The 22,634-nt window shown below is 48.2% G+C and overlaps 1 protein-coding gene across 1 annotated transcript in view; it reads left to right on the forward strand.

Moving 5' to 3' along the window:
* Positions 1-1,806: 1,806 nt before the first annotated feature.
* SLC4A11 (solute carrier family 4 member 11) overlaps positions 1,807-22,634 on the forward strand; it is a gene marked incomplete at its 5' end in the record, with an annotated part of 38,521 nt that continues 17,693 nt past the window's right edge. Inside the window, 7 exons of the mRNA XM_027906758.1 lie at positions 1,807-1,930; positions 5,273-5,479; positions 10,209-10,293; positions 16,614-16,739; positions 17,498-17,611; positions 18,409-18,541; positions 18,858-18,931. Of these exons, the coding sequence (XP_027762559.1) occupies positions 1,807-1,930; positions 5,273-5,479; positions 10,209-10,293; positions 16,614-16,739; positions 17,498-17,611; positions 18,409-18,541; positions 18,858-18,931 (863 nt within the window). The remainder of the gene's footprint in view (positions 1,931-5,272; positions 5,480-10,208; positions 10,294-16,613; positions 16,740-17,497; positions 17,612-18,408; positions 18,542-18,857; positions 18,932-22,634) is intronic.

Raw genomic sequence — 22,634 nt, forward strand, 5'->3', positions numbered from 1 at the left:
AGTTTGTGTCTTCCCCCTGGGCTTGTTGAACTGGAACACGAGGAGAATTGTCTGCCTTCCAGCTCTACAGCTGGATTGCAACCAAGGGCTTGGATTTGGTTGTGAAAACAAGTGTTGTCTGTGTTCCTTTTGATCCCCTGGGAGGAAGGACAGGGATTGTTGCAGCTCCAGTCTCTTGGTTGAGTCCAGCAGGGAACTTGCACTCTGTTTTCAATTTTACTTTAGAAGGTATTTATTCCTCACCTTTGGACCTGCCTGGAGATTTGTCTCTTCCAGAGCTGATTTGAGTAGAAAAAGGACACGAGGGGCTGTGGTGGAGGAAATAAATGAAACAGTGTCATCTTTCTCGTGACCTGTATTGTTCTAATTAAGCTGTTTGGTTGCTCTCAGACGAGTCCCTTTGTCAGATTAATTTATATGAGCAGGCTGCTTCCAATCTACAATCAGGAAGTCAAACTCAGTCAGAAAATGCTCCGTGGTGTGATTATTTTTGAGTGCAAATTATGGAGAAGTTGATAGAAAATACAGTGTTCTCCTGACCAGTGCATTTACAGCCACAGGTCTTCAGGAGCTGGTTGTAGAACAACCTTTAGGGTGCTTGGCTGTGGGAATGCACGTTAAAAAGGCATGAAGTGGGCTGGAATGATGGATGAGAAGTTGAAGGAGAAGTAAATCCTATCATAGGACCACAATAGGTGTTTTTTGGATCAATAAAAGGGAGCAAAAAGTTGAAATAGCTTTGAACCAGGGAAAAAAAAAAGGAGGGGGGATGTTAAAAAATCACTGTGAGGTAGGAAAACACTTCCATATCTTTTCCAGGGTCAGGAGGCAAACTCTGTCTACATTTTCACCAGTGCTTTTCAGGAGGGTTGAGAGAGGAGGAGGTGGCTTTAAAGGCACCAGGAGAGCTGCAGTCCAGGCTGGAATTATCCACCTCCTGCAACTCCACCAAGCCCCAGAGTTTCCCAGCAGGAAAAATGACAACTAACCAAATCCCAGCTCTGTTTAAACATCCCAGGGTGGAGACAGACCTGGTCCTCCATGGCCTCCAGAGATGATCCCCGTGTTTATCTCAAACAACTTGTTACTAATCTTTGTTTGGGGGAGTCTAAACAGCCACCCCATCCCCAGCTGGGCTGGATTGCAGCCATGGATTTTCCTGGGAGCAGGAATCCTGCCTGCTCTGACCTCTGAGGATCTTGAGCAAGGAGGGGGCAGCTTGGTTTGTGTAACACATGGGCACCAGAAAGGGGAAAAAAAAAAAACCCAAACAAACAGCTGGGAGCAAATGGGGAAAGCCATTACAAGAGAGATCTCTGCCCGAGGCAAAAGTGGAAATATATTGGTTTGGCACCTTGCCTTGCTGTTTCCAGAAGCACTTTGGGGAATCAGGTGAAATGAAGTGTAATCTGCTTTCCAGTAATGTTTTTTAATAAGAGGCTTTTCTTGCAGAAGCTTCTGTAGCTCTGCAAACACTACGTGTGTTGGGCTCTGTCTTCTGGTGTCTTGGCTGTTAAAAAGCAGGTAGAGGAAGAGGGAGAGAGAATAAAACCCTCAGATTGTGAAGGTTATTTCCCCTAAAAACACGGATGTCAAATGCTGTGGGGAAAAAAAAAACACTGCAGAATGGGGTAACAATAACTTGGAATCACTCTTTTAAGACTTCAGAAGGGACTCTTTTTACAACCAACAGCACCTTGTGTTTCTGGGAGTTGAAATGTGTGTTTTGTAAACCTGCTGCGCCGGGAGAGAGCAGCCCTTGGGTTGTGGTGCCCACGTCTTAACAACTCCCCTCTTCCCCCACAGTTGCACTATAAAGTCCCTTCAGCGACGTCACGTTTGCATCAGCCGCCTGGAGAGGCCTCAGAACTGGGGGGAAAACTCCTGTGAAGTGAGATTTGTGATCCTGGTCCTGGCTCCTCCCAAGATGGTGAGTGTTGGCTCCAAACCCGAGATGGTTTCCCCTTGATCTGCTCCCGGGGTTAGTAACTACTGCTTCTGAAACAGGAGGGGATGTGAAAAGGCCTGAGACCTTCTCAGCAGTTGCCAAGATGATTTAGACTCTCCTGAGGGGTGGATTTGTCAGCTGTGTCCTGGTCTCCTTGTAGCCTGATGGGGAGGAGAACACGGGGCCAGTGTGTCTGCAGTCCCCTCACACACCCGGGGGGCCTCTGTCACTCCACAGCTTCCCCCCTCCAGCTTTACCACTTCAGCTGCTGTTTTTAGAGCTGAGAAGTGCTGCTCCTGGTTATCCCTGCTGGTGAAAGGCTCTTGTGATTCTACAGCTGGTGCTCCACTGGGTTATTTCCCAGCAAACTGCCTTGGTGGGGCTCACAGTTATACCCATGCAGCAGCTCTGGGTAGTGTAGCCAAGAGGAGGATGATGTTTTTTGGGCTCTATTGCTAGAGGAGTGAGACTGTTTGGATGCTGGGGTGCTTGTGAGGCGTTCCTGATGTCCTTTAGGATATATTTTCTTAGCTTTTGGCACTTGAAGCATCAAGTCTGAAGCTTGCTCAGGTGTCCTTGCCGGTTCTTTGGTGTAGACAAGGCCAACAAGCGGCTCAGTGAACACATTTACTCCACTCATGGAATATCCTGAGTTGGAAGGCACCCACAAGGATCATGCAGCTCCAACATCATCAAGGTTAATTGGAGATCACCATCCTGTCTTCCTAGAAAGCACTGGCTTGACCAAGATGGGGTGGTGTTCTTGCAGCTGATGGCCAAGTGGTTCAAAGCTCAAGACCTTTTCACACTTCATCTGGCTCTTTGCACCTTGGGGCTACTGAGCCTGTGCTTCTGGGAGGTGCTGGAGAGGCTGGAGACCTTTTCTGGGACAGGATATATCCTGATTCAACTTCCTGCTCTCCAATGCTATCAGCGTGACCTTGGGACCTGCTGCTCTGGCCCGTCTGTCTCCTCCCGCCCTCGTTTAAATGGAAATACTGGTGTTTCCTCCTTCCCCAGGATTTCTGGCCCGTCCTTCCCCGCCTCGATGCTTTTTTGGCATTAGACCTCGAAGCCAACAGGCTGAAAACCTATTGCTGTTCCTTGGGAAAAGCGGGAGGCGAGCAGCTGGGCCCGTGTGGGGATTTGGGGACCGCAGGGATCTGTCCCTCATTGTGTGGCCTCGTTATCTCCGTGCAGAGCACCCGGCGAGCGGCTCCGCGTCCGCTCCGAGCCCTCCAAACTCTGCAGATCCAATGGGCAGCCTCGAATTGAGGAAAGGGGAGCAGAGGCCAAGCGGGGCTGCAGCTGCCAAAAGGCTTTTTATTTGAGCTGGGGCGGTCCAGCCGCCTCCAAGTGCGCATTTCTGGTGCAGCAGTTAAAATAATTAACCTGCTGACAGCGACAGATTAAACAAGGAGGGGGGGAGAAAAGCCCAGAAAATGAGCATCTGTTGTACTGACAGTCCAGATCCTTGGCCTTTTTAATATGGAGGATGGAAAAAAATTTGAGTTTTCTTGCAGATATCTGTGCTCTTCCTTCTAAATGGTTCAGTCATCTCCCTGGGAAAGCAAAGAACAGGGACAGCACTGGGAATCTTGAAGCAATCCTTGCAGCCCCAGCCCAAGGGTTGGAGGTGAAAGGTGGAGCCTCCCCTGTGATGGCAAATCACAGGGATGGTTCAGTCTGAAAGGACCAGGCTGGCAAACTCTAAAAGCGCATCCCAGAGCAAATTCTTCACTTAAATCCAAACCTTTCCCTCGAAACTTAAATGGAACGTGTCCTGCCAGGTGTGTCTGAAGGGACTTTATGGTGATGGAGGGGACGGCAGTGGAATCCTAGGAATGGTTTGAGTTGGAAGGGAAATTAAAGATCACCTTGTTCCATCCCCTGCCACGGGCAGGGACACCTTCCACCAGCCCAGGTTGCTCAAAACCTTGCCCAACCTGGCCTTGGACACTTCCAGGGATCCAGGGGCAGCCACAGCTTCTCTGGGCAAATGGAGGAGCGGGTGGTGTGAGTGATGGAAGAAGCACAAAGTGAGTGATGATTTCAGGACCAGCTCGGTGCCACCCACGTGTCTGTGCCCCTGCACTGAGCCACACTGAGTTATTTGCTTGTGTTCACGAAGGAACCGTTCATCTGTTGTGTTCTGAATCACGAGGAGCAGTTCAGATCCATCACATATGCTCCCTGCTGCTCCTCCCAGCAGTGTGAGGAGCTTGGAGGCTGCCCAAAGGAGGGGGGGGGGGTTGTTTGGGTGTCTTCAGGAGCTGCTGCGTGAGGAGTGTGGAGAGTGGCAGAGGTGGGCGGGTTAAAACTGTGCTTCAAAAGGAGCCTTTTTAATGAGCTCTGGTTCTGTGTAACTTTGCCTTGGTAGGTGTCTTATCTGGCCTGACTGCAGTGGTGTGTGAGCAGATCAGGGTTTGGAGAGTGGGGATCTGTGCAGGGGTGGGGAGCTCAGTCTCCTCTGCCGTTCCCTTTGTATCCAATATCCAAGGTGCTTGAAGCAGTAGTGAAACAGGCTTGGCTTCTGTTTGAAGTTGTCCCCTCAAAGATCAGGCCTGTGGCTCGCAGCAATGTTCAAGCCCACAAATAAGACACTTTTCCTTCAAGTGTTTGAAAATTTCCTGTTCCTTCCAAATACTTAGCGAAGATGGACAAGTGCTGCTTGTCTGTGTGCTCAGCTGCTTCTTTCCCATCCTTCCCTCTGTGCCAGTTCTTGCTTTTAGCTGTGAGCTCTAAATCTCCACTTGTGCTGCCAGAATTACCCCAGAGTGACCGACTGAGCTGAGTTCTAATGCCCAGGAAATAGGGATCTGATGAAGCAGGCGAGCACAATAATCCCAGTCTTTTCAGATAGGACATCAGGACACTTCTACGTGCTGGAAGTGTCTCTTGACTTTCAGCACCCCTCCACCCCAGCAGCAGTAATGCCGAGGTGCTCTGAGATAGCAAAGGCTTTGATTTGTCTATTCTTAGCAGCCCTGAAGAGAAAACCAGGGATAAAGTGCATGCTCAGCATGATTCAGCCTTGGATGGAGTCCTGGGGAATTGGTCAAGTAAAGTAATCGGTGCTTCTGCTCAGGACCTGTATATGGTGGTGCTTCACAAGGTTCTGCTGTGCTTGGTGATTTCATCTGCAGCATCTTCCTCACCTTCTCCCTCAGGTGTGTTTGGGATCCTGCAAGCCAGGCAGCTTCCTCTTCAGATGGAGCCCAGTGGGTTTAACTTTCCAGAAGCGAAAGAAAAAAAAGAAATCGTTTTACAAGTCCTTTTTCTCTCTCTTACTTTTATTTATTTTTTTTCCCCCCCCCCGCTCAGAAAAGCACCAAAACGGCCACAGAAGTGGGCAGGACCTTTGCCACGATGTTCTCCGACATCACCTTTCGGCAGAAGCTCCTGGAGACCAAAACTGAGGAGGAGTTCAAGGAGGCCTTGGTCCACCAGCGGCACCTGCTGACGGTGGTGAACCAGAGACCCTCGGGGAGGAGCGATGGCCACAAGCCACACGGGCATAAACCGCTCAGGGTAAGGGCTGGCCACGTCACCTCTGCGTCCCTTGTGTCCACCTGCTTAAATCCCGGGGGATTTGGTGTTGAGGGGATGAAGCACTTGAGGCCAGTGGAGGCAAGAAGCTCTCCTAGCACTGAGGCTTCCACAAACGGCTGCTGTGTGTGCCCACCCGTCTTCCTCACTCCTGTAAATCAAAAAGAAAACCACCAAAAACAACACCCCACTTCAAAGAGGCAGGTGCTGAAGGGGTGCAGAGCAGTAGGAGGGGTGAAATGGTGACAGGACTGGGATTCAAGATGCTTAATCAAGGGTGGGATTAATGGATCGCTGCGTGTTGTTGGTCCAAGGTGCTTAGTCCTTACAACCAGAAGGCTCCTATGGAAGCTGCTGCTTGTCTTTCCCCCGGCCAAAAAGGCTTCTTGGCCATCTCTGCACGGTAATTTCACTTAAAAAGTTGCCTGTCAGTATTTGGCCTGGCTTCTCCCCTGTTTGATCTGCAGCTCTGTAAAGCATTACTCGCTCTGTGCTTTAAAAGTTTCGGGGGGAAATGCTGTAACTCGGCTTTCTTTTCTGGAATTTCCTGTGTGTTGGCCATTGCTTTGTTTTTTCCCCTTCAGAAATCCATTCTTTGAGCAGACAGCATACCTGAAAAACAAACTGGGCCATCTCCAGCATGCTGCTGCTGCTGTCCCTGAGTTACAAATAACCTGAAAGCTTTGAGTTGCTTACAGTGCAGGAGCTGCTTAACTTATCACTTCTCTCTCTCTTTTTTTTTTCCCTGGGATAGATTTAAGGGTTTGATCTGCACATCTGGAAGTGAGCGAAGCTCATGTTTTCCCTGCAGAATCCCCTTGCTTTATAGGTAGTGCTTTGAACTTTGCTAGACCCCATACCTGCCCTTAGGTTTGCAGAACAAGCCCTGAAACCCTCTTTAAACCCAGGTTCATGCAGGGCAGGGATACTCGGAGCAGTAATTTGGGTAAAGTAGGTTTAACCCTTTATCCTTGGCCTTACAGAGTTTTTATTAGAGTAGCTGAAGCGTCTGGCTCTGTCTTCTCCTAAAACTGGCTGCTTTTAAGGTGTCTAGGGGGGTTTTCTGCTCTATTTTGGTGAGCAGGAGGGCTGGATGCAACACTGAGCTTATGTTGGCACTGGTGATTCCTACCAGCCTCGTTGGAAAAGCAGCCTTGGCCAGGCAGGGCTTTGATGCCTCTGAGCCAGAGCTGTAGATGGACAGTGATTCTTGTTTCTTCAGCTCTTGCTTTTGGGCATTGACAGTCGTCTGGATTTGGTAAACTGTTGTTTTTTAAACCCTTTTATCCTTCAGCCCTTAGGGAGAGCTGGGCTGGAGGTGTCTTCTCCAGCATCGTCCCCTCCCCCTGTGCAGGGATGGAAGCATCAACCTCACATGAGATCAGGGCTGTAATTTCAACCTGTGAGCCACCCCCGGTGAAATAAATACCCTGGAGCTGCTGTGTCCTCACAGTGAGCTCTCAGGAGGGTGGAAAGTCTCCTGGTGACACGAAAACCTCCCTCCTGCCTCCCTTCATCCCTTGGTCCTGCACTGATGGAGGGAGAAAAGGGCTTTAAATTCTGAGTGGGATTTTTTCTTTTTTTGCAAGTGCTTGTTTTTTACCTCTGCTAAAAACACTGAGGGGGATGTGCCAGTCACATTCCATGCTGTGCCTACAGCACTGTCACTCTGCTTTGGCTCATCTCAGAGGATTATTTAGGCAAGGCTACGTACTCAATCATAATTAAGTCAGCCTGAAATCCTCTTGTTTACTGAGGCATCTAATTGTGATTTTGCTCATGGAGGAGCCCTGAACAGCTGGGATGTTTCCTGGCTGTGATTTTGTGTCCTGGGTGGATTTGCTGAGGGGTGGGGGGGTGGGGGCTGTGCTTGCTCAGCATCAGCAGGAGGGAGGATATAGTGTGAGTCTCTGGTCTGTAAAAACAACCTCATTCAGCTCTCCAGTACTTCTGTGGAGGGCTGAGAAAGGGGCAGAGTTGTTGGGGCAGATATTTTCTGTTTGGCTCTCTAGCTGCTGTTAAGTGCTGGCTCAGCCTCTCCCAATAACCCAAGTACTGGTCACTTAGGGCAAGAGATTTAAGAGGGATTTCTGGAATGGAAAGTGGATAATCCATGACCTTCTAGTTGTTTGGTTTTTTTTTTTTTTGGCTCCTTTGCTGCTTTTTTCTGATTTGTGTGTTAAAAACAGCAGGAGAAGAACACTGGGTGGACTTACAAGGAGCCTGAAGGAGGATTTGGTGCTCCTGAGCTGCAGCTCCTAAAGCTGATAAGCCTGGAGCTGTGTGTTCCTGAGGCCACCTGGGGTCAGGATGTTAAATCAAAAGTGGTTAAATCTCAATCTCATTGAGAGATGACATCGTGAAGAGGAGTGGGAAGCCAATGAGCCAACCAAACTTAACACTCCGAGGGAGAAAGGAGCAGGGAATGGCAGTCCAAAACATTTCCAGCACTGGGGTGTATGAGGGACATGAAAAAGGACAAGAGTGAAGTGTCAGCACTGTCCTTACCGAGGTTTTTGGGATCCTCAGAAGATGGCAGGAGGCAAAAGGGATCAGACTGAAACGTGGCTGGAGCAGAGTTGGGCAGGGAAGGTGTGTGTGGTGGGATAGGCTGGGGGGTAAAAGCAAAATCAAGAAGGGCTGTGACTTTAGAGGTCGGTCAAACTTGGTCTTTTATATTTTATATTATTTCATCTTTTATAACTTGTTGTTTTAGCAGCCTTGCAGTGCCTAAAGGGGACTGCAGGCAGGCTGGAGAGGGACTTTGGCAGGGACATGGAGTGACAGGGCAAGAGGGAAGGGGTTAGGCTGAAGGAGGGTAAATTTACATTGGATATTGGGAGGGAATTCTTCCCTGAGAGGGTGCTGAGGCCCAAGGATGGGTTGCCCAGAGAAGCTATGGCTGCCCCACCCTTGGAAGTGCCACTCACAGCTCCCCACAAGCAGCCTTTGTGCCCAGGTGCCCCTTCCCTCCCTGTGCCTCTGCCCCGGAAGATGAGACACCCTGAGCATCATTTTCCCTGTGCTCACTGCAGCATGATAAGTAAACATCCTTGTCATTAAAGCCATTGTGATTCTCTGGCTGACTCATGCCTTTAGGAATCTCTTTCTGGTGGGGGGAGGGGGAGAGGGGGGGAAATTAAATTGGTTTTTGGAGTGCATGTGGCTTTGATGTCCAACCCCACCCCTGAATGTGGCTTCTTCAAAAATCCTTAAAATGCAGATGGCTTGCTGGTGTCTGCCAGCGTCACATCTGTCTTTCCATCCTCACTGTTCAGGTTAGGCTTTAAGCTGTTCTAAAATTCCACAGGGGTGTTGGCAAATTGCAGCAGAGTTAGGTATGAAATACGAGAGAACATATCCCGATAAATGAGCTGGTCCTCCGAGGTGTCTTTTTTTAACACCCCAAACCCTCGAGTTTGTTGTGCCCAGTGCACTCCTCCTAAAGGAGAAGTTTCCTTTCTGTGTTTTATTATCTGATCTTCCAGGTGCTGCAAACAGGTGAGTCCCAGCAGAGAAGGCCAAGCTGTGTGTCATCTAAACGAGCACTGTAGTGTCGAGTCCTTTCTACAGCAGTAATTTTCATCAGCTTCCACATAAACCAAACCAAAGCAAGAGCTCCCTGCTGCTTTCAGATGATCTCTCCGTGTAAATTTTGGATCTGTGATTGTTTATTTCCGCCCTCCCCCCTCCTTTACACCCTCTAGCAGAGGTTATAAAAAGTCTTTTGTGTCTAATTCTGCAGCGAATACATGAAATGTTTTAAATGAGACAGCCGGGGTTGTTATCGCTCTGGAAAGGTGCATTTGATTTTTCAGAGTAGTGTGTGTGTGTGCTCAGAGAATAACAGTGGGGAAAAAAAAAATCTGACAGGTGCCTCATTTGCAAGTGTTGCCTACTCTGACTCTTTCCATGTGCTTTCCATAAGGATGGGTTTGGGAGGATTGGGAGGCTGAGAGTCAATAGCAGCTGTCACCTATTCCTGACGAGCTCCTTTATTGCCTGTGGTGAGCGCGGGATCGGGTCAGCAATCACTCTGCACCTTGCAGGCCCCCCAGACCAGAAATGAAAGGGAATATGCTGGATATTTGGAACCCTTCTACGGTGTTCTTACTGCCTTTTAATGGGAAAAAATTATAGGTTGGATTTATGTGCAGTTATTCAAGCTTGTTCCCTTTTGGTGGTGGAGCTGGAGGTGAAGACAACCTTAATTCCCTTTTTACATCTTCTCTGAGGTCTGCTTTTAACTCCAATGGATGGAGCACTTGCTGGGGATCCCCCTTCGTGTGGATTTGGGGGAAGAGGTTTTTTTTGGGCTGGAATCAATCTAAAGAAAAAAAGTTGGCATCTCTGATGTTTAACCCCAGGGGCACCCAAGGTGCAACCCTCTGCAGTGGGTCCTCAGCTCCCTCACCTGCAAAACCCAGGGATGCAGATACGGACGGGAGGGGGAAAAAGGGAAGGAAGGGAGGAAAACAGGGTGGTCTGTGGGTGGGAGTGGAGGGAATATTTTCTCATTTACTATGCTATTGAGGATATAAATCGAGACCCAACGAGTTTATTTTTATTACCACGACAAGGCGGGGGGGAGTTGAATGCGCTATTGAAATCCAGCAGCTCTGCCCCTCTCCGGGCTGAATGAGGAGCTCGATCTCGCGAACAATGCGTGGAGCCTTTGCACTGACACAGCACTTCCTTCCTTTCTCTTCAGCTGCACGAGTTCCTCAACGTTGGCAAGGGGATTTCTGATGACATTGCACGAAGGTTTCCAGTGTACGCGTTGGACTTCACCGATGGTAAGGTTGGCCAATGTTTATGAAAGCCTGGGCCCGGCTTGGGATTTCTTTTTTTTCTGTGTGTGTTTTTGGTGATGTGATGTCCTGTTTACAGTGTGCTTTGATATGTGTAATAGCCCTCTCATTCCTTATTTAAATAAGAACAATCTGACAAAAGGCTGTGAATGGGCAGGGTGGTGCACTGGAGACGCGGAGCTTGCAGTGTTTCCTTAATTAAGGCGCTGACGGGGTGTAGATGAGGATTTTAATTTTTGTGAAGCAGCGAGGCCGTTAAATGCATCGATTATTGCCGTGTGGAGGCTCAGACCAACTCACTGCAGCCTAATTAGTCAGCACTGGCCTAATAAACCCTTCCTTCTGCCTTTGCAGTCCATCACCAACCGTATTTCCAGCGATGCTGTGGGAGTTGAAAATGCTTCAACAAAAATGGGAGCCCCGCAGTAACTTCACAGCTTGGTGTTGTGAAAAACAGGATATAGCTTGTCTGCTCTCACCAGATCCCAGCAGCAACAACACAGAGTTTACACTGAGCCCCAGGTTGGGGGGCTTTGTGCAGTGGCCTCGTGGGGTTTAAAAAGTCGCTTCGTCCCGTTTCTCTTTCAAACTTTCAGGGATCCTTGAAGGCTGGGAGAAGTCTTCAGGGCAAACCATGATTGGAGAGCCCCAGCCTGACATCAAAACGCCTTTCTTGGGCTTACTGGTGAGCTGGTTAGGGTGTTCAAGTATCAAACAACAGGAAGTTTGCATAAATTAAAAAGTGGAGTGCAGGCAGGGAGAACCCTGCGGGGTTTATCAGACGCCTTCTGTGTCTGGGGAGTTGCTTCCCACAGAGATCCAGCTTTTCCAGCTGGGAATGCTTTCATTCCCCACAGTGTGCTGCGTGGTATCCACTCAGAGAATGAGATGAGCTGCTGGCTCGGCACAGGGGTTGAGAGCTGGATGCTTTCTCCAGCTGCTCTGTCCCTGCTGGGATGAAACTCTTCCCAGGAGTTTTAGGGGGATAAGGAGGCTCCGTTTGGAGTCAGGCTTATGCTGATTTCTCTGGGGATTTGAGGTGTGTTGAGGATGAAGTGTGTGAAATCGGCTGTCAGCAGATTTGGAAACCCACTTGAAGGTCCCTGTTCTGGCTCAGAAGGCATCCAAATTTCAACCTGTGTGTGCTGCCTCAGCCCTGGGGAGCCCAGCTCCACAGGCTTTCCATGCCCTGATGCACAGAGTGGGTATAAAATTGGTATAAAATATAACTTTTTATGTTAAAAAACATTGTTACAAAACTTCTAGGGGTGCAGAAAAGAGCCCAGTGAAACTCCAGAACCACTTCAGCTCAAATGGGAAGTTCTTGCCCCAGGAACAGTTGTGCCCTTTCAAATAGGATATAGGGAAAGGGGAATTTGAAAAAAAAAACCCCAAACCTATATATTAGTATGTGCCATTTCTTCCCAGAAGCCAGAAATTAGGATGAATTCCTTAAGGAGCTGCTTGAAATGAAAACCAGGTGGAGCATAAAGCATCTGCCATAAAACCAGTGAGACTGAAGGTGATCAGGAATGTGGAATTCCTGGACCATCTCAAGGCAGCAGAGTCTCAGAACATGAGGGATTTGAACTATCCAAGTGTATCTGCGCTCCAGACAGCCACATGTGCATCATCAAAGAGCTCTGCATTGCACAGATGCTGCTTTTTTGAGTGGTTGGAGTCTCTAAATCCTCGACCTGGGAAGCAATCCCGGGGTTTGGGTTAGACAGATAAATCCATTAAGGGCAGGGTGATAAATGGTGAGGCTGCTGTAGGACCAGCACATCTTTGGTCAGTTGGAGTTCTGTGGGATTGGTCTTATTCCCACACTACACATATCTGGCCGTTAAATTATCCTTAACCACCATGACCTGGGAAAGAAAGGAATAGTCTTTGTCTTCTTTTTCCTTTTTTACTCCAGATTAGGAGCCTGTCAGCTTTGTTTTCTGGAGCCTTGTGCATCTTCCTGAATGTGCAGAGATCAAGGAAGGGTTTTTTTTTAACTTTTGGTCCGGGATTTTAGTGCTGTAGCTGCTTGTAATAGATGTCTTCCAGCAGCAGCACACGAAGATGAAACAGTTGGATCATGCTGAGCCTAAAAACACCTGTAGTTTTCCTTTAAACTGGAATTCACACCGCTTGGCACGTGTTCTCTTCTTAATGCCTTCAGCCCTTGCATACAGGATTGTGCTGGGTCAAAAAAATAATGTGATTTGATCATGATTCATCCTGATCTTGTCAGAGAGGCTCAAAACACTCCTGTATCCATTTTATTGCTCTTTACATCTCAGCCAAGCCACGGGAGCTTCCTGAAATTTCTTTATATTGAGGCTGGTTTGACTGAAGGAGGGAAACCTGCCTAAGCTCAGATACAAGTTTTCTGACCCTCCTAAAAGTTGCTGTCTTTATTCTTCAGTGTCTGTTTTTTTGTGGTACAACACAGAGAATTAAACACCGAGGTAGTGCCTGAAGTGCCCAGTGGGAAGTTTGAGGTGCCTGAGATGTTTCTGGTGAGCTTTGCCGTGTTCTCCCTCCCTTGGGAGGAGGGAGAGTGGAGGAAAAAGAGGAAGATTGAGGCTTATTCCCTTTTCCCCCTGTTTTTCTGGACCTGTGTCTTTGGTACGTGGCCGTGGTGGGTGGATAGTTCAGCTGCAGGGGTGGATTTCTCCCTGTCCTTGGTCCTGCAGAGGGTCCCTGACCAGCTTCTGAGAATAAGGCAGAATCCTTGGAATTTGGGTGAGGTGTTTGCAGGAGGGAGATCTTCAACACTCCCTGTAATGCGGGTGTGCTCAGGTGGAAGGCTTGAGGGCACTGGAAAAACGGGATTGGAAAGGGAACTCTTTGTCTTGCTGGTTGTCTGATGGAACTTGGAGCTTAAACCCTCTGGAATGTTGCCTCTGGATTTGGGTGTGCCAGATCTTGGACTCTCCCACCTTGGCTGCCCTGGCCACCTTGTCTTGCAGGATTCCATTGTTGAGGAAGGAGGAAAAAGCCCATCTTGAGGGCGTTAGAAGTTTGTAATTCTGGGGTTTTATGACTGAAGACCTATGAACAGATACTCTTATGGTGTTCTTAATATTAAAATATGAATTTTTTTTTTTAAATTAGGGCTTTAATAGACATGCCATTTCTGCTGGGCTGTGGGTCAGTGTAATTCAACTTGTTTTGCACAGGATATTTCAGGGAATTGGAAAGTAACATTAACATAGATGGATATTTCATAGAAGGTCCATCAGTCAAGACTTTGGTTTAGTAAATGTGAAATGAATAGACTTAAGGAGCTCATAGCCCAGTCTTTGGGTCTCCACTTCCCAGGCAAAGCAAGGCCAGGAATGTCGCAGTTTCCTCTGAAACTCTCCCCTTGTCTCTCAAAACTGTGACATTTCAGAAATCCAGGCAGTTACAGCAGAACTGTCACGTTGATGAATATAAAATATAATTGCTCCCCATTTCAATGTGTAGATACACCTTAATGTCAGGGGATTGCTCCTGCAATAATCAGCTACCCAAACCTCACAGCTGCAGCCAGAGCTGATCTTTGTGCTGTAAATGTTCACGGTGCAATTGGAGTGACACGTTTTTCAGTGGCTTTATGAGCCTGTCACAGGTGAAATGCCACCATAGCACAGCCCACCTTCTTCTGAGTGTGGAGTCAGGCTGCAAATGATGCAAATGCATCCTGAAAATGCTCTGCCAGATGTCGACTTCAAGAAGGCAAAAGGTAAATTGTGGTTAAGGCTGGATTATAGTGCTTGTGACAGGTGGATCTGTGCAAGGAGGCAGTGTTAGGTCAGGACTTTAACTGAAGTTCAGTGAACAGTCATGGCTGTGGAAGGGGAGATTTTTGGGAGCAGTCATCTCTGTGGAAGGGGAGATTTTTTGGGAGCAGTCATGTCTGTGGAAGGGTAGATGTTATCTGGTGTAGTTGTCTCCGTTGCAAAGTGAATTTTGCTGCCCACCGGAAAGATTCTTTGTTCCTTGGATCTCATCTGGCTGATTATGGATTAAGGAGAGTACTGGAAGTCTTGGACGCAAGCCAGGATGAATCACAGGACCATTGAGGTTGGTAAAGACCTCCCAGATCATCCAGTCCAACCTGTGTCCAATCCCCACCTTGTCCCCCAGCCCAGAGCACTGAGTGCCACATCCAGTCCTTCCTTGGACACCTCCAGGGGTGGGGACTCCACCACCTCCCTGGGCAGCCCCTGACAAGCCTTTCCATGGAGAAGTTCCTCCTGATGTCCAACCTAAACCTCCCCTTGAGGCCCCATCCTTATGTGACATAAGGACCTCCATGACCAGCAAGGATTGGAACTGAAACCAAAAGCCACGGATGAGTTTTGCTGATACTTTTCAAGGCTTCTTCCTTCCTTCTGCCCTCTCATACTGTAGTTTAACTACCCAAACCTTTTTTTAAAATACATATATTTGCTTCTCTGGTCCTGGTTGCTTGTCCTTTTAGGAAGGCAAAGCTTTAGGATTTCAAAGCTTTCAGACATCGTTGCTTCTGAATTTTCACGTTGGAAAGATTCCTTTGTCCAAACCCCAGTATTTTGGAGTGACACACAGCCCTCTGAACAAGGATAGGACCATCTCTACTTACAGAACCACCACTCAATCCCTGCCAAATCTTTCCCTGTCTCCAAAGGCCTCGGGCAGTTTGGAGTGCGAGGTAGGACCTGCAGCTGTTGGGCTTGGGATCACATGAGCAGTGCTCATCTCTGAGAACGACATTTCGGGCCTTTTGGTTGCCAGGAGCGGTCAGGAATGTTGGCCTGTGGTTTTCTGAATCTTCACAAGAAATTGCAAGGAATTTTCCCTGGGAACAGCTGGCCCGATGGCTCCCGGAAGGTCAAGCTCATATTTACGTGCTTGAGATGTCTCTTGTCGAGTTTCAGCCTGAAGTTTAAGGATGCTCAGAGGTCCTATTTACGTCTGTTCCTCTTGTGTCTGCGAACAGGAACCTCACAAGGTGTCCTTCATTCCTGTGGCTGCCTGTTCATTACTCACCACCTTTGATTTTTGGGTTTTGCATCCTCTCTCTGTCCTTATCTCTGCGCTGCAAACGGTGCAGAAAACCAGATGTTAGATAAGATCCCAAAGTCATCCGAGAGACCTTTTTTTTTTGTTTCATCCCATTGACAGAGATTTTCAGTGTTGCTTCAATAACCTCTAAGGCCGAGTCCTCCCTCCCTTCTCTGATCCAACTCCTTGGCTTTTACCTCTCTCAGCAAGGGGCTGATCCTGCAAAAGCTTTGTTGGGAATCGAGGAGCCTGTGTGGGGTTTCACTGCTCCGGACGCTTCCAGAAAGGGGGGAATTCGGCACCTCCAAGCTTGTCCCAAGTGCTTTGCAGCCAGAGCACCATCAAGGAGGGGGTGGCACAGGCCAGGCCACCTTGAAACAGGGCTGTTGCAAGGTTTTCTTGGAGAAAGACTCTCTCCAGTCTGTCTGTTGTGTGGGAACAGTCGTGTTCTCCTCGATCTGTATCAGCCGTTGTTGCTCTCGCTCTCTCCTGTGTGAGATGAGCTCACTGGGGATGCAACATCAGCCAGAAAACAGGAAAGGGAAGCAGAGCTACTTCACAGGCCCTTAAATTCATAGTCTGACACTTTAATTCTCTTTCTGGCTGCTTTTTGTTTTGGCCTGCTGTGTTTTTTCCGACGGAGATGAGAAGAGGGGGTGGTGAGTGGATGGAAAAGAAAGAAGCTGTTCTGTCAGCAGGGCTCGTTAAAGCATATCTCAATGTCTCAATTCCTGCCCTCCTGTGCTGTTTCTTTTTGTAATCTGCTACCATTAATTGGCTCAGGGTAACGTATTATTGATTCAAACCTATAACCTGGGGGACAAAGGGAAAAATACAACAAGAGCTTCGTGTTTTCCTGCCCAAGACGTGATGAGTTGGGAAGACAAGTGATCATCGTGAAGCTCATTTGGGACCTAATCCAGAGTACTTATGAAAGTTGGTGTTAAAAAGGCAGAGATGGGGGTTTATGAACCCTAAACTCACAGTTTCTGCCTTGATCCTCTTCCGAGCTTTTGGCACTGGTAAAACTGTGGAGAGAACTTCTTGTATTTCCCTTTTTTTGGCGGTGCCAAAAATGTCTGGTGGGCACGTTGGTGCTTGTGGTCCCAGGTGAACCAAGGAGCGTGGTTGTGCAAAATCAAAAGTTAACAACCTGCTTACGTGTTTGAAGCGTGGACTGAATTCCTGAAGAACTAATGGCTCTCGTGGCTGGTGTGAGTGAGGTTTCAGTGCTTTTTGGGCAGCACTGATGTGGGGTTTTGTTGTGTTTTCTGCACTAGGTGTTATTGGAAACAACAAAGCTATAGGAAAATACATCACCACGATGATCTTCCTGTATTTTGCCTGCCTCCTGCCATCCATTGCCTTCGGGTCGCTCAATGATGAAAATACACGAGGAGCTATTGGTGAGTTGATCAGTTTTGTGCGTCTCATTCCATGTGTTTAAACTGTGGACACACAAAGTTCTCGTAGTTTTTATTTACTGAGGGGGGAAAAAAAAACCCAGCACAAAACCATGACTGAAGGGTTGGAGTTTTTTTCCTAATTAATTCATGACTTTCTTAGAAGACCAGAAAAACTGAACACTGCTTCGGACTTGGACAGATATGGACGTGTTATCCTACTGTATTTTAAATTATGCTCACTTTAGAACTGTGTAATTAACCTGCACGTTTTTCCTGGTAGAAGTTGCTGTGCTTTTGATCTGAATTTGATTGCCAGTATCCAAACCACTGGTATAGAGCAAAAGCATCATCCTTTGTCCCAGCTGTGGCCCTGAAGCATTTCATGCTGCTGTCACAGCTCATAGGAGTCTGTGTCCCAATCTTGTCCTGGAGGCCTCCACAAACACTGGTTATGTTTTATAGCTGTTTAAAATGCAACAAATGTATATACATAAACACCCAAACACTAAAAAAAAACCCCAAAGCAAAGCCCACACTATTATGCACAAGGTCATCTATTTTAGCTGAATATCTGGAAACCTGAATTGCTGGTACAAGTACAGAGGGTTATTTTGCTTTCACAGTGTGTTACCCCTCTGTAAACTCTACACATTGTTCCTACTAATTACTGGTTGGCTCCTCTGCCCTGTGAGTGCTCCTTGAGCTGGGGGAGGAGGGGTGTTGATTAAAACCCCTGTTTGTTGTTTCTCTCCTTCCAGATGTGAGGAAGACAATCGTGGGGCAGTGCATTGGGGGGCTGCTCTACGCCCTCTTCTCGGGGCAACCTCTGGTTGTCCTCCTTACCACAGCTCCTCTGGCCCTCTACATCAACGGTGAGTCTGCCACGGGGTTGGTGGGATGGGGCTCTGTCTGCAGTCCTGTGGGAGCTTTAGCTGTGTTTGTTTAATAAATTGATAGTAAAAGGAAAAGGTTCTTCCCCCAGAGGGTGGTTGGGCACTGAACGGGCTCCCCAGGGAAAAGGTGGTCATGGCACCAACCTGCCAGAGCTCCAGGAGGGTTTGGACAACGCTCAGAGGGACAGGGTGGGATTTTTGGAGTGCCTTGGCCAGAGCCAAGACTGGATGGTTCTTGTAGGTCCTTTCCAACTCAGGCTATTCTAGGATTCGAGTGCCGAGGGAGAGGGAAGGAATTTGATTCCAGTTTTGTCAAATCGCTGAATATCCTGAGTTGGAAGAGACCCACGAGGATCATCAACACCAACTCCTGGTTTAGTTGAAGTTGTTTTCCAAAGAAATCCCTTTTGCACAGAAAAAAAATCATGAAAATGAGCATTTCTTCAGCTTCCACGAGGAAATCTGTTCCATTAATGGCTTTCTCATATGGCTGCTTTCAGCCAGCTTTGGGGATAAGAGACTTTCCCAGGGAAAGATGCTTTAAGCAGTGGGAGAGGATGTTTTCCCAGGTGTTTCTCCCCGTTCCTAGTGGGAAGGGGAGAGCAGTTTGGGATGATCCAATGTGTCCCTCTGGGAGTGCAGGGACGGGGGTTTAATGGTTCCTGTGCGCTGGGGCGAAGGCTTGGAATTGGTTCCTTGTGCCGTGGAGCAGATGGGAATCCCAGGGCGGCGATGACACAGGTTTAATCTGACACATGGATGCTTCCCTCCTGCAGTCATCCGAGGAATCTGTGATGACTACAACTTGGATTTCAGTGCTTTCTATGCCTGGATTGGACTGTGGAACAGCTTCTTCCTCGTGATGTACTCCCTCTTTAATTTCAGCCTCCTGATGAAGCTCTTTAAAAGGTAGCTATTTTTCAAAAGGGTCTTATTTTGATCAGATTATTCAGCAAATGGAAAAATTATACATTTCCACAAGCTCCTTAATTACAAACTGGCTGCAAAAACGTATTTTGTGAGATGAGGCAAGTACCATTTTGGCTTATTGTTCCAGCTTGAAAGAAGCTCTCAGAGATTCACAGGCTTTTCTTTCCTAAGCTGGAGTTTAACTAAAATGGGCGTATTTTCATGTAAATGAGTGAATATGCTGATTTTTTTTTTTTTTCCTCCTTTGAACAGAGTCGAATGCAGCTGTATTAATTCCTGGGATTTTTTTCCACAGGTCAACAGAAGAAATAATTGCACTTTTTATATCCATCACGTTCGTGCTCGATGCCATCAAAGGCATCACGAAAGGTAAGTCCTGCGAGGCTGTTTTTCAGTGCAGATCTTTGCTTTGCCCCCTCGTCAGAGGGAAATTCAGGGCTGCAAATGTGTGTGGTGTTTGCCTCTTCTGTGTTCACTCAGAGTCTTCAGGGGGAGGAAAAAAAAGAAACTGAAGCAGCCCTTTGTCAGCACTTCTACCTGGATGTGCAGAATTCCCATCAGCTCTGATTTCGAGTTAGTTGAGACAGGTTTAGTTTTTAAACATGCACCAAATAGAGCAACCATGAAGTTATTGATGTGAAAGTCCATTTTAAATGCAGTACATCTGTTTGGTTTGGTTTTTTTTTGGTTTTTTTTTTTTCTTGGTGGATTATTCAAATTACGTGGATTAGAACTGAAGGATGGGTTGAGGCTTCCTGTTTTCAGATGAGCTTTGAGACCCTTCTTTAATGGCAGCAGAAGGACTGCAGTGCCTTCTTAGCAAGCTCCTGAAGCTGCTTTCCAGCCCCTTGGTCCCCATTTTTGGTTAAATTCTGAGTGTCCATGAAAAGCCTCGGGGTTTAACAAATTCCTCCCCCACCAGGATTGGCAGGAGGTGCTTGTGCAGGTGAACCATGTTAGCAGAGATACATCGGTGAGGGGTTGGCCAATATCCCATTCCCCTAAGTTTGGGTCATCCTTTGAATCCTTCAGGATAAATCTCAGCACACTCCTTGTTTTAAAGATTCTCAGGATTGGTATCTCTCATGCAAGCAGAACACCTTCCAAGAGCGAGTTTGACACTGCAAAGCAATCTGAAGTAAGAGATTTCTCTTGCTTCATTGGGAATCCCTAATTTGCCTTATGTGTGCTTTGATTGTGCAATCAGAGAGTGTTTTTTTTTTTTTCTCTGCAGAACACCTGCATCTTTTAAATCTCCTGCTTAGATAAAGCTGGGTGAGGGAGAAGTTGCTCTGGGATACTTGTTCAGAGCATCCACTGGTCTTGTCTGCCAGACTTCCAGGAATATGCAAGGAATACCTCAGAGGATTGCTGTGGGGACAGGAGAAGGTGGAGTGGCCTTTTAAACCCACAGAAGGCAGGTTTAGATTAGATATTAGGGAGAAATTCTTTGAGAGTGCTGAGGCCCTGGCACAGGTTGCCCAGAGAAGCTGTGGCTGCCCCTGGATCCCTGGAAGTGTCCAAGGCCAGGTTGGAGCAACCTGGGCTAGTGGAAGGTGTCCCTGCCCGTGGCAGGGGCTGGAACTGGATGGTTTTTTAAGGTCCTTTCCAACCAAACCATTCCATGATTCTGTGTTGGTGTAATTATTGAATTAGTTGAGTTCTCCCCTGTACTTGTGGAGGGCTGAGTTTATAGGAAGGAGGGTAATGAAGTCAAACCAACAGTCATTTGCCAGCTCCTGTTGGATTCATGTATCTGGGAGCATTCAGAGCATCCACAGATGGGACCCCAGGCACAGAATTTATCCTTTACCCCTCTTAGGGCTCATATTTAAGGATATGACACCAGTGCAACTCCTGGCTTGGTGTTTGGCTTTCTTCTTCCCCACCTGTTTGGTAGCAGGAGGTGATGGTTGCTGCTGCTGCCACTTCTTCCTCCCACTCAAACCTTAACTGCTCCAATCTGAGAAAAATAAAAAGTCCAATTTAAATGCAGTGCATCTAGGGTTTTTTTTCCTAGATTTTGAGCTGTAAACCTTCTGTGACCTTTAAATTTAAATACAGATGTGCTCAGTGTGAGGCAACCGGTCTTTTCCCCTCGTGACCCGCTTGCCCTGCTGACCCCATCCACTTGTGGAGTGCCCAGGCTCTTTTTACATCTTAAAAGATGGTACAAGGAAGTTTATTACTGCCTTTAAAATGGCCTCATGGCATTTTATGCTGGGCTGAGCTCCAACCCAGATCTGAGCAGTGCAGTAGGAAGGTGAATCTGGGATCTTCTCCACGCTGTGAAATATGTCCCAACTATCCAGCTGAGGCCACCTTTGGGGCTTCCTTAGCGCCAGGGGACATGCCCCCTTTGCCCAGATGTTTTCCTCAGCCTGCTCCCAGCCCCGGTTTTTTGGGAGGTGTCCTGGCACAGGTGCAGGAAAGGAGGGGGATGGCTGTGGCCTGCACAGAGGAACCGAGCGATGAGCAGTTGCCCCATCCCAGCGACACTTGTTTTCGCTGCATGGCCCGGCCACCAAAGCTGTGTTTGTTTGATCTTGACATCTGCACTCTGCAGGAAACAGCGGGGGGAGCCAGCTGAGGCAAACAAAGCCAGCTCATGTTGTTGGAGGGAGCGTGAGCACACGCCAGGGCTGGAGGAGGGCTCGGGTCCAGCCAGGGCACCGGCGGCTCCGCTGCTCACCCTGAGTGTTGGCAGTGAGGTTTGCTGAGCTCTCCTACAAAAACAAACCAGAAATGTGCAGCAATCCAATCCTTTGTAGCGAGTTTGTGGTGCAGGATGAAGGCCTTCGCTGGCCAGCTTGGCATGTTCCCATTGCTTTAATTAAAATACAAGAATAAAGCAAACTCACGGAATTATAGAATTTCCTGAGCTGGAAGGGACCCATCAGGATCATCGAGTCCAACTCCTGGCCCTGCACAGGACACCCCAACAATCCCACCATGTGCCTGAGAGTGTTGTCCAAACGCTTCTGGAACTCTGACAGGTTTGGTGCTGGGACCACTGCCCTGGGTCAGTTTATTCCTCTATCCAGGAGCAATCCTGCCTGGTTTAGAGGGGGGGGTACAAACTGAACTGCATCCTCAGTGATGTACTCAAGCTGAACACAGGCCACCAAAGATCAGCCCTGAATATATTACTGCCATATAGACAAGTGTGGAGATGAAGAAAATCCACAAGACCCAAACCAAAGTCACTTGTTTCTTATTTGTTCCAGTCCAGATCTAAACACAGAGGTGTCAGAATAGGTTTTGTGTGACTCCTGGGTTGTGTGTGCTGTTGGGTTCTCAGATGCTCAGTAACTGTGGATGTCTCTAGGCCTCAGTAACCCTCAGTGAGTTGTGATGATGACCAGGCTTTTCATCCTGGCCAGCTGCTGATTCCCAGGAAATACTTCCACAATCACCAAAACGTCAGTTGATTCTCAGAGCTGGAAAGGACAAATCCTCCAACAACCCATCCTGTGCCAGTGTGTGGGTCAGGGCACTGCTTGGGCCTCAGCTGAGCTGTTTGCAGAGCAGTGCTGGGTGCCCTGCCGGGGCTGGACACAGCTGTGGGGATGGAGGGAGGAAATGAGAGCAGAGCCTCTTTCCGTAGCAGGGGATGAGGAACACGCAAACCTTCCACGGGGCTTTAAAATCCCCCCAGGGATGGGGATTCCCTCCTGCCCTGGGCAGCTGTGCCAGGGCTGGACAACCCTTCCCATGAAGGAATTTTCCCCAGTATTCATCCTAAACCTCTTCTGGTGCAATTTAAGGCTGTTCCCTCTCCTCCTGTCCCTGTTCCCTGGGAGCAGAGCCCATCTACCCCCCAGCTCCCCCCTCCTGTCAGGGATTGCAGAGCCAGAAGGTCCCCCCTGAGCCTCCTTTTCTCCAGGCTGAGCCCCCCCAGCTCCCTCAGCTGCTCCTGGTGCTCCAACCCCTTCCCCAGCTCCGTTCCCTTCCCTGCACACGCTCCAGCCCCTCAATCTCTTGTGAAGGGCCCAAACCTGCCCAAGGATTGGGATGTGACCCCACTAGTGGAGGCTGGAATGAGGTTGCTCCTCCTTACTGGAGGGGTCCT

The sequence above is a fragment of the Empidonax traillii genome, unplaced genomic scaffold (assembly GCF_003031625.1).
Source record: "Empidonax traillii isolate 1590-97213 ecotype Southwest subspecies unplaced genomic scaffold, ASM303162v1 scaffold1353:size134171, whole genome shotgun sequence".
Lineage (NCBI taxonomy): Eukaryota > Metazoa > Chordata > Aves > Passeriformes > Tyrannidae > Empidonax > Empidonax traillii.